Here is an 18,569-nt window from a genome sequence, read left to right as displayed (position 1 = left end):
CCTGCATGAGTCTTTGCGGGGACATCTGGACACAAACCATAACACCTGAGCACTGGCTTGGCTGTGCTGCTTAGGTAGCAGCCACATGCCTGTGTGGGTGAGGGCAGGAGAGGAACCAGGGGATTCTCTGGCAGCCTTGCTGTGAAGCCTGGGTACATAAGTGAGTCCAGATCCCTTCCTGACCTTAGCCACACCAGGGTGCCCCCTCGCCCTCATCAAAAAGGTGACAGCAGCATCTGGGGTGGGGGAGGAACCCCACAGTGTGGCTCTCTCATGTTGGAGGGAGGAGTGGCAGCTCGACAGCAGGGAGGATAATGAAGAAAAGTGTCCCAGCCCGATGGAGGGGGAAGGAGGAGTAAAGGGAGACCAGAGGGAAGGGGCACTACAGCCACATCACCCTTCTGGCCAATGTGGGAAGCGTGAGAGTCAGTCACTTCCTGTCTGTCCCATCAGGGCCACTTGAATGTGGTGGCCAGAAGTCCAAGTCTCATTCCCAGGAGCACTGGCAAGCTGGGAGGTAGGACATGAGACATAAAGAAAGGTAGAGAGGAGATAAGGAAATTCAAAACTTGCAAATTGTATCTTTAAGGGGAAAAAAAACTGCACCTTCAAGACACAAAGTTACCCAAAGTTACAATGCCATTTTCCCTTCCAGGAAACTTCAAAAAAAATGTCTAAGGGTCTTAAACATACAATAAGCTTGTAAAAACTGAGCCTGCCTTCTTCCTGCCACAGACCTCCATCCTCCAGGAAGCACCTGATCTCAGGCATCTGTCTCAGAGACACGGAAATGGTCTGCTGTCTAACCTGGCCCATGAAATGGGTATCCTGACAGACAGTGGAAACACACATACTAGATCAGCCTTCTTAAGAACACCCCCAGGACCAACTAAAAGCCCCTGTCGCAGATCACAAATGTACCCTTCTGGAGGACCCACATTTTATGTTGAGTGTATATTTCAAAAATTCTGCCTAATAAATCTTTTTTTAAAAACAAGGTCTTACTATGTATTTCTTTAATATGGCCTTGAATTCATTATTAGCCCAGGCTGGCCTTGAACTTGTGGTGACCCTCATGCCTCAGCCTCCTAAATGCTGGGATTACAGTGTGCACCATCACACCTGGCCCTAATAAACTTTTCTAATGCATCTCAGTGATTGTCTGGTAATTATTTGTTGTGACATAAGACAGTGACCCTACAACCTGCCCTGCAGCTGGGGTGAGTTGAGGTCCCTCACCTCAGGGACCTCCCAGGACCTTGTCTGGTGACAGGTCCACTCCAGACTCAAGGCCCTAGAGCACACTCATCTCCTTGTGTAAAGCAGCTTCTTCCCTGAGCCTGCAAGCATCCAATTTCCCATCTGAAAAACACAACCTCTATTTTTTTCTTTCGTATTTTAATAAACTGTGAAGAAGCTGGAGCTGTTAAATTTATCTTGGGGAAACCACAGAACCTAGTTTATTTGGCCTAATAGAGCCTTTTATTGCTTTCAATAGAGGCTTATTAACTGTTTCGTATATTTGTTTTCAGTTTTCAATTCAACATGCACTTTAATTAGAGCTATTAAAGTATCTTAGTTGAAAAAAAAAAAACTGAAATGCTCCAGCATCTCCAGTAGGTTTAGCCTCCGCCATGACGAAATAGGGACTACAACTCCCAGCATGCCGCGGGCACCGCCTGGCTTTCCTATGTCCCCGCCACAAGGTTCGAACTACAACTCCTAGCATGCCTCGGGCCCCCGAACTGTGTCCTAGGTCAGGGAAGCCTGGAAGCAGGGACCTAAGGCTCCGAGTGGGCACCTGCTGGCAGGGGAAGGGTTAGCCGCTCTCAGCGGAGCGGGAAGACCAGCGCTGCCTCCGCCATGCTCCGTACACTGGCCCGGGCCGCGACTGTAGGGCTCGGGGCGACCTGGACGCGGTGGTCCGGGAGCCGGGCGGGGGTCCTGGCCCACGTGGTGGACCTGCGCAGCGACACAGTGACCACGCCCAGGCCGGCCATGAGGCGCGCCATGGCCGAGGCAGTCGTGGGGGACGATGACTACGGCGAGGACCCGACGGTCCGCGGTGAGCGGCCGCGCAGGCCCTAGGCAGGGGTCACGCAGGCGACCCGGGACGCTGTCCGTGGTGCTGGCGAGAGGGTGACGGGGTGGGGTTGGGGAGGCGTGTGTGGCGCAGCTGGCCCTGAAGGGGCTCCGTCGCAGGCCAGGCTTTGCCTCCTCTTCCATCTGGCCCACCGCCCAAACCCTGTCAGAAACGCAGGCACCCGGCCACTCCCACTAGAGCGTAAATAAATCAGCGCCGAGGCGGTGCTCGGGTTGACAGCAGTCTGTGGAGGGTGCTTTGGGGACCAGAGGGTAGGGCTGTCTGCTCATGGCTCACAGGGAGGGGCGCCCTCCGTGAAGAGCCCGCCCAAAGGCATGGGAAGCTCCAGGGTACAGGTGGAGAATGTGGCTGCAGTGTGGAGGGGGCATCGCTGTCACCAACGGGGTGGGGGTGGACAGATGCCAGGTCACACCGGCCTTGAGTGTCACCCCAAGAATGCTGGGTTTGATGCCACAGTCGGAGAGGGGGACCACCGCAGGCTTTAAAGCGGGAGCCCCACTTGTCCTCCAGCTGCACTCTGCTGTGCCCCATGTGCCTCCCAATGCTTCCCTTCCGACCCAGAGAGGAAGTCAGCAGCAAAACCACAGGGCCCCACCTGGCAGGACTGATGGGAAAGGAAGTGTCCCAGCTGGGTGTCTCGGGATGGGGGGTTCAAACCACAAGAAAGTTTTGGGGACCTGGTGTGGGGAGGACCATGATGCAGGAAGAGGCAGGCTGCAGAGGGTTGACTTGAGGGACCTTTGGACCCACATATGTGGTTGCTGACCGGCTTTGCAGCTGGCAGACTGGGGCCCAGCCCTGCTCATGAGCCACTTGCCACAGCCTTGGCCAGGGCATTCTAAGGACGCGCTGTGAGCGGTGCCCCAGTGTGGCCAGCCTGCAGCCTCTCTGCCTGCAGTCGTTGATGCCGCCTTCCCTGGCCCACCCCACTACCTCCCCCAGAGCTACAGGAGAAGACTGCAGAGCTGCTTGGGGTGGAACAGACTCTGTTTGTGCCCACCAACACTATGGCCAACCTCATTGCTGGTGAGTTTGCCTCCCGGATCCTATGTGCACCCTGTACACCTCCGTGCCCATTCTGGAGCGGCATTTCTGGATTTCTGTTCGGTCTGCCTGCTTGCCACCTGGCAGGAGGTGGGGAGGGTTTGAGGTCAGCAGGTTTCTGCGGCTCCCCAGCTCTTCCTCCCTAGGGTGCCCTCAGCACACAGCCCTGGCGCCCCATTCCTGTAAGTGCAGCGTCTCTCCCCTTCAGGCCTTCCGGTGGCTTCTTTCTTCCTGCCTCACCTTGTGTAGCAGCATCACTGTTTCTCAGGGTGCCCTGGGCCGCCTGTCCCCAAGGACTGGCACCGAGCCTGGCATCTTCCTGCACGTGCTGATCTGCAAATGGGCCACAGGCTAGGTACAAGTCATGTGCGGCCTGTTGTTTACAGTGTGGCCAGCCCACAGTTGTGTATTTAAGGTGATGGGTTTCCAGCCTGTGCTAAGATGTCTTAAAGGAGCAGTTTCCCCCTGAGTGTGAGAGACTGGTGAGCTTGCTGTGACCCTGCAGCTCGCCCTAGCCACGACGAGCAGGGCAGATGGGCCCGCAGAATCAATGCCAAGTTCTCCCCTCCTCCCGTCTGTCTCAGTGATGGGTCACTGCCGGCGCCGGGGCTCCCAGGTCCTCCTCGGGCAGGAGTGCCACCTCCAGGTCTATGAGCAGGGCGGGTTGGCCCAGGTAAGGACCAGGTACTGTTCCCCTGGGGCCCTGGACAACCTCTAGCCAGTGCAGGGTGCTCAAGTGGAAACCTGCTTCCCAGGTGCCAACTAGGCCTCGCAGAGGGGTGAAAAAGGCACACAGAAGCTGCTCAGGGAGGAGAGAGGGGCAGCGGCTCTCAGATTTACCACTTGGGGGCAGCAGTGGCCCAGCCTGGCCCCAGGGACACTGGGCTGTTGTTTCTGCCCAGGGCTTGGTATCTTTGGCCCCTGCTACCCCCTAGTGGGTACTCGGAACACTGGCACTGGGGATGAGGAGCTGGAAGACTGCCTGACAAGTATCCACAGAAAAGGGGCCCTTAGCTAGGACATCACATCCAGAGGCACAGAGAAAGGGCCAAGACCCAAGCTGGGGCGAAGCGGGTACAGTCTCGGAGGTCTCTGCCGCAGGACCCCTGGGCCTACCTGACCCCTACCATTCCCCAACCCTCAGCTTGCTGGGGTGCTCTCCCACCCACTCCCAGACCTGCCGCACGGCATGCTGGACCTGGCTGAGCTGGAGAGGGTGCTTGCTCGGGGCCATGGGAGCCCCTACCACCCTGTCTGTGAGCTTGTATGCATGGAGAACACACACAGCAGCTCGGGAGGCCGGGTCCTGCCCATTGACTACCTCCGCCAGGTAGGCCTGCTACCCCCACCCGCCCACAGCTGCCCTCTGAGCCCCACCTAAGACAGCTAGCTGCTCTGTGTCACGTCCTCTGTCACCTGTCACCATCACAGAGGGACACGTGCCAGCTTGAGGCTGAAGATGTAGAGGGAATAACTGCTCCAGTTTAGGACCCCTAGTCCCTAGACTCACCAAGAGCAGAGGTGTCACATGTGCTCTCACAGCCTGCTGAGAGTCACCAAGAGCATGACCACAGCACCACGGCCCTGGTGAGGCTGTGAGACACTGCAGGTTCTGGTCCTTTGCTCAGCCTATGAGGCGAGGGGGCTGCAGGGTCAGAGATCTGCTGCTTCCATGTGAGCACGCTCAGCTGCCTACTAACCAACCTCGTGCTTCTGCCTCAGTGGGGACCCTGGAGACCCCTTATAACATGTCATGTGGGTTACCAGAGGTGAGACGTTGATGCCCTCCACCTGGGTCAGAATGTGTGATAGAGAAGAGTCGTGGCTGAGGCCATAGCACTGCAAGAGCACTGGCCTAGCACGTGCGAAGCCTTGGGCTCCACCTTGGCACCATGTGCCTGTGGGTACATCCATCCACCCCGAGGAGCTGACATGTTTGCCATCAGTCCCTTCTAGGGAGGACAGCACCACAGCTCAGGCCACAACACAGGACTGCTCAGGTTCCGCATACCCATAGCTGACTACCAAAGCAGGCTCCTGACTCCAGACCCCTGATGATTCCTCCTGCAGCCACACTCAGGAGCCTCTCGAGCCCATCCTCCCTGGGCCTGGCCTCGCTGACCCCTGCCTGCTCTTCACCCCAGGTGCACCTCCTGGCCAGGACCTACGGGGCCCGCGTCCACCTGGATGGGGCCCGGCTGATGAATGCAGCAGTGGCTCTGCACATGCCCCCTGCCCGCATTGTGGAGCACTGTGACTCTGTGTCTTTCTGTTTCTCCAAGGTAGGGACACCCTGGACACCCTGGGAGGCAGAGTTGGGTCTCTGGGCTCCAGGTGCCACTGCAGCTGCCCCTCCCCAGCCCAATGCTATGAATGGGGCAGCAAGAGTTTCTCCTCTTCCCCAGGGCTTGGGTGCACCACTGGGTGCCCTAATAGGAGGCCCCAAGGACTTCATTGAAGAAGCCTGGCGCTTCCGGAAAGCCCTGGGCGGGGGCATGCACCAGTCTGGGGTGCTGGCTGCCGCAGCCCTGGTGGGCCTTGCTGACGCCAAGGAGATACTGCTGCAGGACCATGGGAATGCGCAGAGATTCGCCAAAGGTGCCGCCCTGCCCTCGCCCTTACTTCCCTTTGCCCCTGGACTTGCACCTGGTGGTGTGGGGGATTCCTTCACAACAGGGCCCAGATCCCCACAAGTCCATAGCCCTGAAGGGTGTTGAAGCCTTAGGGTGTTGGCTTAGCACCGAGTCTGCAGGTCTGCCTCCCAGACCCCATCCATGCAGCGTCTGATACCAGCACACACTCCTTGGAGTCAGGACCCAGGGCCTCTGCAGACCCAGCAGAGTGTGGAGCCTGAATGTGCATCTTTCACCCCATAGTTGAATCCTCACAACAATCTCATAATGTCCCCACTTCACTGACGAGAAATCAGAGCTAAATTAGCCATCAAATCTGTGCGACCCCACAGGCCATGTCAGAATTCAGGGCCATTCTTTTCTCTTGTACTGCTGGGCTGCTCTTTGCTTTCCCCAAGTGACAGTTCCAGGCAGCAGGGGCCAAAGTGGGGTGCTGGGGTCGCCTGTGGGGTCTGCTCACTGCAGGACCTGGTCTAGGTCTCCGAGACCTGGCGTCGCCCATCTGCTTTGTGGATCCTGCCACTGTGGAGACCAACATGGTGCTAGTGCGGGTGGATGGGCCGTCACCCACGGAGCTGTGCCAGCGCCTGCAGACTGTGAGCCCCGAGGAGGTGGCACAGACTGGTCATGCTGTGCGTGTGCTGCTGTTTCCCTGGACAGAACGGTCAGTGCGTGCCGTGTGGCACCGTGGCGTCTCCACCGAGGACACTGACCTCGCCCTGAGGAAGTGGGAATTTGTGCTGAGGCAGCTGGAGCTCTGAGCAAGGCCCGTGTCCTGGCTGGGACCAAAACGGAGAGAGGTGTGGCACAGTAGCCTGCCAGAAGTAAAGGTCAACCTCTGGGGGAGGTGACTCCGTCCAAGCCCCAGGTTTCTCTGCCATGATTCCTGGGTGACATCCCCACTTGGTCGGAAATAACCAGGCATAGGGTCAGATAAGATGCAACCAAAAATCAAGGCAAAATACCAAACAGACTTGTAGGTGATGAGGATAATGCAGTTATGAGATATAGGACTTAAAGTAAAATATTTAAGGAATTTCAAGGCAAGTTAAAAATTTAACAGAACTTGAAACTGTAAAATGACTCCATGGAAATTTTAGAAACAAAATCATAATAAATTAAGACCTCAGTGGATGGGCCTGATAGCAGGTGAGACACAGCTGAAGAGACAATTAGTGATGTGGGCAGCAAGTCAGGAGAAGATATATCTCGATAAACAGACCCAAAGTTGGTATTTCGAAGGGAGTAACCAAATTGATGATAACTTCCTGGTAGACTGATCAAAAATCAGACAGGGAGCACAGATCATTGTTTAGTGTATGTATTTGTTTTTTGTTTTGAGGCAGAGTCTCAAGATGTAGTTCAGGCTGGTCTTGAACTCATCGGGATCCTCCTGCCTCAGCCTCCCAAGTATTAGGATTACAGGCATGTGCTACCATGCCCAGCTTGTCTTATGGATTGTTTTTAATGGTAGAAAAAGAATAAAAATTACTTGTATTTTTATCATCCTGGAATAATCACCATTAATGTCTGTGTATATTTCATTCTGGACATGTATGTAGATAAATGAATCTGTGTGTGTGTGTGTGTGTGTGTGTGTGTGTGTGTGTGTTTAGAAGGGAGGTCCATGTTAGCTTTCTATCACCATAACAATTACAGGAGATAAATTACAAAGTAAGTTCACTGTGGCTTTAAGTTGTGGAGGTCTTAGCCCATGACCATTCAGCTCTGTTGCTTTGGGCCCAGGCACAGACCTTTGGGGGACACCTAAGATTCAAACTACAGCAGTGTCACCTCAGTGCCTAGCAAGCCTCTCATGGGAATCCAGGAGCCTGGCTTTCTCCGGAATAGCAGCTTCAGCTTAGGAGTACCATGTCGAGACCCTAAATGGAGGTGCCCAGGCAGCTGCAGGAAGTGCTCGCATGTTGCTCCAGAGACTGCTAGAGGCACGGGAGTGGGAGACAGCTGCGTGGTGACGTCTTGGGCTACGGTGAGTGCAGCAGGAGAAAATCAGGGCACTGCAGCAGGGGACCCTCCCACTGTCCTAGTGCTCCAGGGAAGAACCCAGATCTGCACTCTGGAGACCCAGGAACTGGGGGCTCCCCAGGCCTCCCAAACTGCTCTCCTGTGCTCGAGGGGCTGATAAGTCAGGGATCAAAAGAAGGCCAGCACCTCTTCACCTGCCACTCACCTCTCCTGTGCTGCTGTATCTGGAACACACACGGACAGACAGGCATGGGGTTGCTTACCCACTGCTGGGTAACAGGTTCTCCCAAGCAGCAGCCTCTTAGCACAATAATCATTGTTAGTTCTCGTAGTTTCTGTGGGCTCAGGGCTAAGGAATGGCTCAGCTGAGTCCTGGCTGCAGACCAGCTAGTTCACGCCATGTCTTCCACAGTGCCACCCTCATCCCCAGCTGGCCTGTGGGGCTGGCTGCAGGTAGAGGCCTTGATGGCTGTCTCTGTGGGCAAGATCACTGCCCCCCACTCCCAGGCCAGCAACAGAGAGACTGAGGAAGGAGCTGCCAGGACACCCAGGCCAGCCCAGACTCAGTGCGGCAGATGCCCAGAGGACGGCAGGGGAGAGGCCCTAAACCAGTCCCCTTAAGCTAGGAGGGCCAGGGCCTGCCGCCCCTGCTGGCCTGGGAATAAGAAGCAGGCATGCACCTGCAGATGGCATCACTGGGTGCACACGGACACCTGTGTGCCTGACCCCTGCGAGGGGTCATGCAGCTGGTGACCCTTTCCCTGGTAGAGTTTGTGAAGCATTGGCATGTGCTACCTATTCTGAAAAATCCTAAGAGAAAAACAATGGGCTTGTACTGTACCTGGCACAAGCAGATTTATGCAAGGGCGCACTGCACAGAGTTCCTGTGTGGGGTCGGAGATGGAGCTCAGCAGCATGGCACCTGCCTGGCAAGCCTGAGGTCCTGAGTTCAATTCCTGGTGCCCAAAGCAAAACAAAACAGAAATGATCCTGCATGGAGTGGCAAACACGTGCAGGAAGGGGAGCACCTCTCATCCCCAGCTCTGTCCTCCATGGGCCCTACCAAAATTGTGCCACCTCTCCCCGTGTCCCCAGAAGCTTCATGCGACCAATAAAGGAAGATGGGGAAGAGCCTCACGGGGTGCACCCTCCCCAGCATACGGCTCTGAGTTCAGGAACACTCCACACCTGAAACGGGGCTGTCTGGGCTGACAGGCACTACACAGCCCCTGGGTCCCCTTTCCCCGTCCTACAGCCACTGATAGAATTGACAAAAATGAGTCTCCCCAACCTAAAGGGGAAGAGACAACGCAGCAAGCCCAACCTGTCCACACAGGTCTCACTCTTGGACCAGCCAAGGGCTGGGCTTCTGTCTTCTGCCCAGGAAGTCTGCAGCTGAGTCTGGGAGGCAGTGGTGCATGCCTGTATCCCAAACATTCAGAAGGTTGAGGCAGGAGGGCTGTGAACTCAAAGCCAGCCTAGGCTACACAATTAGTTCATGACCAACCTGAGCTCTACCTCAAAAAAAAAAAAAAAAAAAATGTCTGCCATCAAAATTCTAGGCCCAGCCTGGCCCTTGCAGCCTCAGCTCAGGCTAAGTCCTTTTCTAGGCCACCTCCAGCAGATGAGGCATGGCCCCAAACACTCTCCTCGGGATGCCCACATCTGCCAGCTGAGGTTGCCCAGATACCCAGAGGAAGCAGCTATGGGGCCAGCAGGAACATGACCACCCCAGATCAAGGACAGATAGAGCCCAGAAGCAGCAAGGAGAGGGACTCACCTGCCTGCAAACCAGCAAGGCCTCTCTGTACCTACAAACAAGGGGCCTGGACCCAGTTCTCACCCTTTGCCACCAACCCTGCCACAGGGAGTGGAAGGACAAAGGCCTGGGGGGGGACCATCTGCAGGGTGCCTGGGTACCGTCTGGGCCTCAGCCTCCCCTCAGTGACGGGCTGAGTGGTAACCACGTGCAGGGCTGTGGGGCTAGAAAACAGGAAGCTCAGGGAGCCCTAGCCCTCTCCCAGGACAGTCCCAGGTGCCTAGGAAAGGGGCACAGCAGGACTGATAAGGGCAGCGCAGCCACACCCCCAAGAGGCCAGGGCACCTCTGAGCGCCAGGAACCAGAAACAGCTCACAGAGCGCAGCCCAAAATCCAGTGATTTCCTTTATTTCTAAGAGGAAGTGAGCCAGGGAGTTGCTGAGCGCTCACATGGGCTGTTCTGCACCCTACCCCAGGCTCCAGCATGACCAGTGACCCCTGGGCATATGGGAGGGGACCCAGCAGCCCCCTACCCTGCTACCCCTGGGACTCAGAAGACCACAGAGCCAGGGTGCCAGGCTCAGGCTGAGAGGGTAGGTGATGGTGCACAGGAGAGGAGCCAGGCCAGGGCAGAAGCACAGCTGAAGGGGATCACGTGCCCTGCATGTGCTGTACACTACTGGCGGGACCTCCCCAAGAAGGCCAGGTGTGAGTAGCTGGCATAGGTACTGACCGCTGCCAGGGCAGGGCACCTGGGGAGAGGGGACAGGGGAGCCACTCCCAGGGGTCCTGAAGACAGAGCCTTGGGGACCCATGCATTCAGGGCCTCACAGGCACCTCTGCACCTGTGCCCTCTCCTGGTCCACACTGATGAGCCTCACTCTGGTCCCTCCGGTCCCCTCCTTGTCCCTGAGGTCAGGAAGGCAGGAGGGGCTCACACTAAGGTGGTGAACTCTGAGGTTTGGGGGCTCACCCCACAGCCCCCATTGCAAACAGATCCACTTGTGCTCCCACCACACAGTTGGGCAGCAATGGACTGAATTTGGGGAATGACGTGAAGCCAAACAGGATGGGGAGATGAGGTGCAGAGGCAGGTGGCACAGCCTCACCTGAGGTCAGGGCTGCTCCTCTCCAAACTCCAGTTGCCTCCCATCACCTGAGCAGTAAGGTACAGAATACACCCCTAAGCTGGGAGCCCCTTTCACCCCCCCAACTCTTCTGGAGGACGAGGAACCAAGCGATGCTCGCAGCAACCTCTCTCCCACCCCAGACCTCCTGAATTCCATCTCCGGGCTGCCTCTCAGTCTGCTGGACACGTACAGTGCACTGTATCCTGCAGGCCTGTTGTCCTCCACAGTCCTGTCTCAGGGAAGGGACCCCTTGACTCCCTACCCCTTCCTACAGCACTAATGAGAGGGTGAATTGGGCTCAGGAGCGTCCCTCTGGGGGGACCTTCCTGCCTCTGAGCCCTCTGCTCTGCTCCTCACAGCAGACCCCCACCAGGGCCTGCGACTGGGTCCTGAGACAGATGTGCACCCCACTTAGACCTTGAGCAAGGGGGTCTCAAGCCAGCTGAGCTCAGGTCCTTGCCCCTCTTGAGTTCCCGACTGCCAGTGGCACCAGTGCCCTCCAGTCCCTCTGCCCGCACTGGCACCTTCTACTCACAGCAAAGGCTTCCTGTCACCACAGGCCTTCCTGGGTACATCCCCAACCCAGTTTCTCCTCTCAGTGGCTCCCCAATGTCCTCTTAGTTGAATTTCAGACCCTTGATTCTCCTAGGTCATAGCTGACATTGATCACTTCTGATTTCATCCTTGAGGAGACCTTGATTTTGTGTGGGTCTCACTGGTTTGTGATCAAAACCGAGGAGCCCCCCCACCCCTCAAGGAGGTCTCCCAAAGAGTCCAGCGCCCCGTGGGGAGAAAGGCAGCACTGCCCAGGAGACGGCCCCAGCCCTGGTGGGCCTTGCTGCCATGGCCATGGAAGTAAAGCTGCTGTGAGACACTAGACCCAGCTCAGGCCTGGCCCCACATGACCAGGGTTACTCGGGGCTGCTCCTTTGGGGGCACAGTCCACCTTCAGAACAGCCACCCAGGTAAAGTGCAGGGAACTTGGGTCTCTTCTGCCTTGGAGAGTCTGGAAACTTAGTCTCTGACGTCTCACCTGTGCAGACAGGGCTGCAGAGCCCCTGGGGACATTCAGGTTAGCCCGGCACACAGTCAGCCACGGCACCATGCAAGTCAGTCTGGGCGCCCAGCTGGGGACACCGTCAAGGACTCTGATGCCCCTCCTCACACTGCTACTGCCTGGCCCTGCACTGCTGTGCCAGTGGCCTGCCCCTGACCCTGAGCCTCCTCGAGACGGTCTGGGAGCACGAGAAGGGCCAGGAGCTGAGCTCACAGTTCTCAGGGCCATCAGAGCTAACCTGATGGCAGCTGGGGAAAGGACCGTGAGCACATAGCTGTCACTCCACAGTAAAGCAATGAAAGGGTCAGTGTTGCCTCGTTTGGGTTGAAGCCTCCTCCTGTGTGTATATAAGATCAGAACAGCTGAGATGAGGACTGTGAGTTCGAGGCCAGCCTGGAGTACACAGCAAGCCCTGTCTCACACAGAACAAAACAGATGTGAACAGGCCACTTTTAAGGGAAAACTAGAGGAAGTCTGCCAGACACTTCAGTAAGGTTCTCGCCCTTGAGCCGAACTGCTTTGAAAGGACTTTCGTTTTGGTTTTCTTTTGTAGTACCTGGACTAAAGCACCTAAGGACCTGCACCGAGCTACACCTCCAGCCCTTTCAATTTTGAGGCAGGGTCTAAATCTGGCCCTGAATTTGTAATCTTCCTGTCTCAGCCTCCAAGTAACTGGTGCTACAGTGACAAATTGATGTACACCACTGCTCTCAGCCTGGAGCTCCATAACTGTACCCAGTGCGGCTCATGCAGGACAGTATACTGCAGTGAGAGCCCGTGACCAGCAAGTGCTAGGCTGAGCTACCAAGACAGAGGCTCCCATGAGAGGCATCCGACCAACACATCTCTAGAGAGGCAGGGAAGGGCGCCTACTTTCTCAGGCCGCCACGAGGGGAGAAGGCTTAGTCCAACCAGCCTGCTTTCAGGCCTGGGGTCCAAGTTTAAACCAGATGTACAGCTGCAGCGGCCAATTAGGCTGCTGGCACCAGTCCTTAAGGACCATTTGATGACCTCTGCCAAGGGGCTTCCCTACAGATGGGTCCAGATGACGCTCAGCCCATCTAAAGAGGCACTGCTTTAGGACCATCTGTTATCTCATTCTCTACCCTATAACCGGCCTGCTATGGACCCAGACTTTCTCCTGACTAATGGAGCCTCTTGGAACCCAGCGAGGGCGCCCTGAGATGAGGGTGGGCCAAATCACTCTCTGAACAGCCCACCATGGGCGACACAACTGACTTCACTGCCCCTGGACATTGTTCCCAAAAGAAAACGAACCTTACTGAATGACCACACCTAAAAAGTCACTGAGACTTTGTGAAGCTAGTTCCCCCCTTGGGGTGCAGGATGCTGGTCTTACCAAAACCCAGCATCCGGAAGGGTTTTCAAGAGGTAGAAGTGAGGGGCTGAAACATGCTCTGGGGGTTGCCTACCCCCAGCCAGTATCCTTCAGGTGATGGGGCAGAGGCTGACAGTGGTCACACCCCCAGGTAGCACTTGCAGGTTTGTGAGGCTGGACTCGGCCTCCCTGGCTGCCCACACCTGCTGGGCCTCGCAGGCTAGGGCGGCAGGCAGAAGGCCCTGGTGCTGTGCCCTCTCTGGTCCTCCCAGCCATACAAGAGTGTCTGTGATTCAGTTAACAGACTTTCTTGGTCACTCATGCTACACCTAGCCTGCTTAGGTCATTGTCGGCCTTTATCTTCCCATTGTATCAGAAGAGAAGAGAGCTGGGCATGGCAGCAGCGTAAATCTGTCATCCCAGCAGGTGCGAAGATTACTGAGCTCAAGGCCAGCCTGAGCTACTTAGGAAGACCTTTTAAAAAAGAAAGAAAATCTGTGGGCACAGCATAAAACACAGATCTCTCTGGACTTCAATTTTTGGGTGTGCACCTCACAATCAGTGGGCACGGGAGGAGATACCTGAGAATGTGGAAACTCAGGGATCAGGTGGGAGCAGCCCCGAGGTCAAGTCCCCAGTTGGGGCGCACCCATCAGAGGACACACGAGCACTGCAGGCTGAGCCCAGAGGAGACATCACATCAGACTCAGCTGCCTCTCTGCCTGTTTCAGTCACCCACTAGTGGCTCCATAGTCCTCAGCCTGTAGGGCTGTTTATCACAGCATCCTGTGGCCCCCACTTCCTGCAGGCAGTGAAGGGTGTGGATTCCCAGGCCTGCCTGTGGGGCTGCACCCTGCTCTCAGAACTCCGCCTGGAAGCTTGTGAAGTGACTCCAGCCCACAGCCTGGCCCTCCTCAGACCCCATGCTGACTGACAGCCTGACTCATGTCAGGAGTCCTGGCCACTGCCTTTGGACAAAGGCCGAGGCTTTAACAGGGATTGATTTAGCTTTCATTCATTAGTGGGCACTCAGGTCTGATGACAAACGCTTAGGGAACATGCATGGTCAGGTTCCAGCAGGGGACGGCGGGCTTAGCAGCAGCCTACACAGACTGACAAAGGCATAGGCCCGCATCGCTGCTGGGGTGAAGGAACAGGCAGAAACAGTTTCCTGGCTGCTTCACAGGCCATTCTGTAAAGGCCAGAATCAAGGCACGCATTTGAACAGCAAGGAGCCAGGCCAGTACGCAGGTGACAGTGGCTTTTCTCCTAACAAAAGCCACCTTGGTCATCCCTACACTTAGAGGGAGGACACTGTGCTCCAGTACCCTCATGGGCGAGCCCAGGCTGACAGCTTCTCCACCAGGATTCCTAGCCCTCTCTGGTCACCGCTGAAAGCCCAGCAAGGGCTGCAGCCCAGTTAGAAACGGCACCAAGATGACCTTCTGAGGCTGCCGGCTGGTGACACCAAACCCGTCATCTTAGCATCAGGCTTCCTGCTGCAGCAGCTGAGCGGCCACAGCACGAGGCCAGCAGTTTACAAAGGATTCAGGCCCCTGCATGCTCCTCGGGCAGAACTACAGCTGTGCTTCTTGGCATCTCCTGCTGCCTGGCCTCATCCCAAGCCAGCCACGGAGACCCCATGGTCTCTCCAGGGGCTTAGGCTGCCTTAATGATGAACTGTTATTTGTGCTGTTCTATGAAACAATAATCCCAACAAAACAAGAAAACCACTGTGAGCACCGAGGGGGCTGTCAATTCCCCCCCTCATCACACACACACACAAAAATCATGTCTCTACAAAAAAAGAACAGGGGGGAAAAGACAACCAAGGGAGGTAGCACGGGTGACACATGAAGAAACTGAACTCCCAGCAGCCAGCCAAGGTCGGGAACCAGCATCACGTGAAGGGGCAGCCAGAACAGGAGGCTCCCAGCAGCATTTTTACCAGGCTTCTTCCAACTCCAGTTAGCCCACGAGGGCTGAAACTCAAAGGTAGCTGGGTGTGGTGGCGCACATCCGTAATCCCAGCACTTGGGAGGCTGAGGCAGGAGGATCGCCACAAATTTGAGGCCAGTGTGGGTTACATGGTGAGTTCAAGGCCAGCCTAAATTGCATAGAGAGACCGTGTCTCAGAAAACTGAAAGACAAACAAAACTCAAATGTGGGGCTGTGTTGGGAGCCGCGTCTGTGATAGCTCGCCTTGCGCAGCGGACGTGCGGCCTGTGGTAAAGAGCAAAGCCTGAGGTAGATTACCCCTCCCATCGAATATGTTAGTTTCCTGCTTACCGCGTAAACAACCCGCTCAACAATATAGTCTGCCTGGCAACTGATGATGTTAGCCAATCAGCTTGCCTTGCTTACTTTAACATGATTGGACACTGTACCCGTATATATACCGGTGCCACCCCTGGGCGGAAGAAGAAGCCAGGTAGAAGCCCAGAAGTAAAAGCCCAAAAGGAGCCGCGGAGAGCGGACCGGTAGAGGCTTTGGGGCAGACTGAAGCACAAAAGGAGCCGCAGGGAGCGGACCAGAGGAGGCTTCAGCTGGGAGAACCCAGGGCAGGCTGTACGGAGAAGGAAAATAAAAAGAAAAGGTTGTCCACTACCAGACTTTGTCGTGTGTCCTTCCTGCCGGCCGGGAGCGGACATCGACATTTGGAGGCCCGCACGGGGACTGATCACCCCCGAGACGTGGAAGTGGACAACGCTCCAGTACAGAGCTGCGAGACAGGTGAGTTGGGGATAAGCCTGGGCTCTGGGTGGCGCGCACCTACAGGGCTTTTAGACTCCCCTCAGGCTCACGCGTAAGTGGCGGATTCCTTGGGCCTCACGCGGTGAGTAACATATTAAAAGATGGGAAACATGTTAGGTAGCAACACTAAGAGCGAGGGTGGTTGTGGAGAAAGCTCTCAAGAGCTTACAAAAGTACGCAGGGTATCTGAGCAGGCCCAGTCAGGGAGCTCCCGAGAGGGGTCCGTCAAGGGGAACAAGGATGCTAAGGAGGAGGACGGGGCTCTAGCCTCGGAGTCGTCTGACTCCGAGGACGAGGGAAAGTTGAATGGCAAGGAGGCCAAAGAGACCAGCTGTCAGGAGCCTAAATCGCTCAATAAGGAGTCGCAGGGTTCTTTTCCAGCGTTGCCCCGCGAATTGCGCTCTGCTCAACCTGGTCTGCGGAGGAGTAGAGAGCTCCTGAGCGCTCCCCGGCGCGAGAGGGAGGCGAAGCCTTCCGCCCCACCTTGGGGGCCGTTTCCGGAGGCGATTCCTCGCCACGAGGCGGCCGCCTGGGAGCTCTCTCCCCTTTCGCCAGAACAGGAAGTGATGCACGGGCCCCCATTTTCCGCCCAATCACGGCCGCTGTCTTATGCTCCGCCGCCGGCGGGTCGGTATTTTTACAGGCGGCTTTGGCAGGGGGGACGCTTGTCTCATGAGGTACATCCACCTGGGATAGATAGTGGCCCCTACGGGATATTTCCTGTACAAGTAGCTATGGGCCAGGGACGCAATGTATGGGAGCCTTTTGAGATAAAGCAGATTAGAGAACTTAAAACTGCAGTTACAACCTTTGGGCCGACTGCGCCTTACACCATTGCCATGCTGGAGAATCTGTCTTCTGTGCCCCTCACCCCCGCGGACTGGATTCAGCTGGCAAAGGCGTGTCTGCCCTCGGGCAGTTACCTGGATTGGCGAGCCTGGTACGCAGAGTTCTCTGCAGAGCAGGCTGAGAGAAACGCCAATCGGGGAAACCGGGAGTGGAACAAGGAAATGCTTATGGGAGAAGGTCGGCACGCTGATGACCAGACCCAGTTCCCCGGCGCTGTCTATGAACAAATCAATGCCATAGGGCTCCGCGCCTGGAAACAGGTAAGTGGTGCCGGAACAGCCTCCTTGTGTCTTTCAAAAATAATTCAGGGTACCACAGAGCCATTTGTTGACTTTGTGGCCCGAATGCAAGATGCTGCCGATAAGATATTTCCTGATCCGGGAGTGGCTCAACCGCTGGTAAGACAGCTGATTTTTGAGCAATGTACAAAGGAGTGCAAGGCAGCGATAGCTCCTCATAAGAACAAGGATCTCAACGCCTGGATTAGGATATGCAGAGAGATAGGGGGGCCGCTCTCCAACTCGGGAGTGGCTGCTCTCCTGGCCGCGGCTGTACAGCAGAGGGGACCTCGCGGGTTAGAAGGGGAATGTAAGGCTAAAGGGTGTTTTGCCTGCGGGGAGCCAGGACACATTAAACGTCATTGCCCAAACAATGCAGATGCTAGGCCTCGCCCTAGGAATGAAGAACCATATGTTTGTGGGCGATGCAAAAAGGGATCACACAAAGCTGAGGAGTGTAGGTCGGTCTTTGATGCTCAGGGCAACCGTATTTGTGGACAAGATGCTAGAGAGCCAAAAAACGGCCAGAGGGGGCCCCCTTCACAGGCGGGCCCCCGCCCCAGAGACAGGACAGCTCAGGGTGGCAGCCTTCAACAAGGGCCACCCCTGGGTCAGCAGGTGTAGACCTCAGTGTCGCCTCAGGACTTATATTAGTGCCTGATATGGGTGTTCAAGTGGTTGAAACCACCTTTAAGGGACCGTTACCCAAAAATTCCGTGGGTCTGGTGATCGGGAGATCCTCCACGGCCCTTCGGGGTCTCACAGTAGTCCCAGGGGTCATAGACTCAGACTACACAAGACATATTAAAATTATGGTTCAATCTCTTGTGGATACTATGGTAATCAATAAAGGAGACAAGATAGCGCAGCTCTTGCTGCTCCCCAGTCTCCACAAGAGATTTCCCTCAAAGCAGAAAATTAGAGAAAGTCAAGGTTTCGGTTCCTCAGGGGAAGTCTTTGAGGGACTCCATATGACACTTGGTAAAAGGCCCATGCTCTCACTTAAGGTCAATGGCAAGAATATAACAGGGCTCCTAGACACAGGAGCTGACCGTTCCATTATCTCCAGAAAGGATTGGCCTTCCAACTGGCCCACCAACACTGCAGATAACACGCTGCAGGGCCTGGGGATGGTGTCAGCTCCTCAGGTTAGTGCTTCAACCCTGCTCTGGTGCGATGAGGAGGGTCATCAGGGCCATTTCCAACCGTTTGTGTTGCAGTTGCCAGTGTCTCTATGGGGAAGGGACATCCTCACTCAGATGGATGTCACGCTTACGTCAAACTGCTCCCCCCAGGCTAAGGATATACTCAGGAACCAGGGATATACCCCCGACAAAGGCTTGGGCAATGCCCTGCAGGGTCGGACATCCCCAATACCAGTAGAAAACAAAAAAGGTAGGCAAGGATTGGGTTTTTCTTAGGGGCCGCTGAAGAAGCTCTCCTACCCACTTCGATCAAAATCACCTGGAAATCAAATGATCCGGTTTGGGTACCTCAGTGGCCCCTGCCTAAGGAGAAGCTATTAGCCTTGTCAAAAATAGTCAGTACACAACTTAGATTAGGACATATTAAGCCGTCAACCTCCCCATGGAACACCCCCATTTTTATAATTAAGAAAAAGTCTGGCAAGTGGAGG

The 18,569-nt window shown here is 55.8% G+C and overlaps 1 protein-coding gene across 3 annotated transcripts; it reads left to right on the top strand.

The window, feature by feature from the left end:
• Positions 1 to 1,735: 1,735 nt before the first annotated feature.
• LOC100731358 (uncharacterized) lies at positions 1,736 to 7,304 on the top strand. 3 transcript variants are annotated; one of them, XM_013147097.3, is made up of 7 exons: positions 1,736 to 2,065; positions 3,047 to 3,130; positions 3,733 to 3,821; positions 4,293 to 4,478; positions 5,293 to 5,430; positions 5,554 to 5,746; positions 6,259 to 7,304. In XM_013147097.3, the coding sequence occupies exons 1-7, from the start codon at positions 1,864 to 1,866 to the stop codon at positions 6,540 to 6,542; spliced, it is 1,176 nt and encodes a 391-aa protein (XP_013002551.1). In that variant the 5' UTR covers positions 1,736 to 1,863; the 3' UTR covers positions 6,543 to 7,304. The 3 variants fall into 3 exon arrangements, with proteins under 3 accessions (XP_013002551.1, XP_013002552.1, XP_013002553.1); XM_013147098.3 differs by lacking the exon at positions 4,293 to 4,478; XM_013147099.3 differs by lacking the exons at positions 3,733 to 3,821; positions 4,293 to 4,478 and having other exon boundaries at positions 5,219 to 5,430.
• The last annotated feature ends 11,265 nt before the right edge of the window (positions 7,305 to 18,569 follow it).

Source organism: Cavia porcellus, unplaced genomic scaffold (assembly GCF_034190915.1).
Source record: "Cavia porcellus strain 051 isolate PalLab524CR breed Dunkin Hartley unplaced genomic scaffold, mCavPor4.1 scaffold_32, whole genome shotgun sequence".
NCBI lineage: Eukaryota > Metazoa > Chordata > Mammalia > Rodentia > Caviidae > Cavia > Cavia porcellus.
Note: the sequence above shows the minus strand (reverse complement) of the source record. Positions and strands in the feature narration are given on the sequence as shown.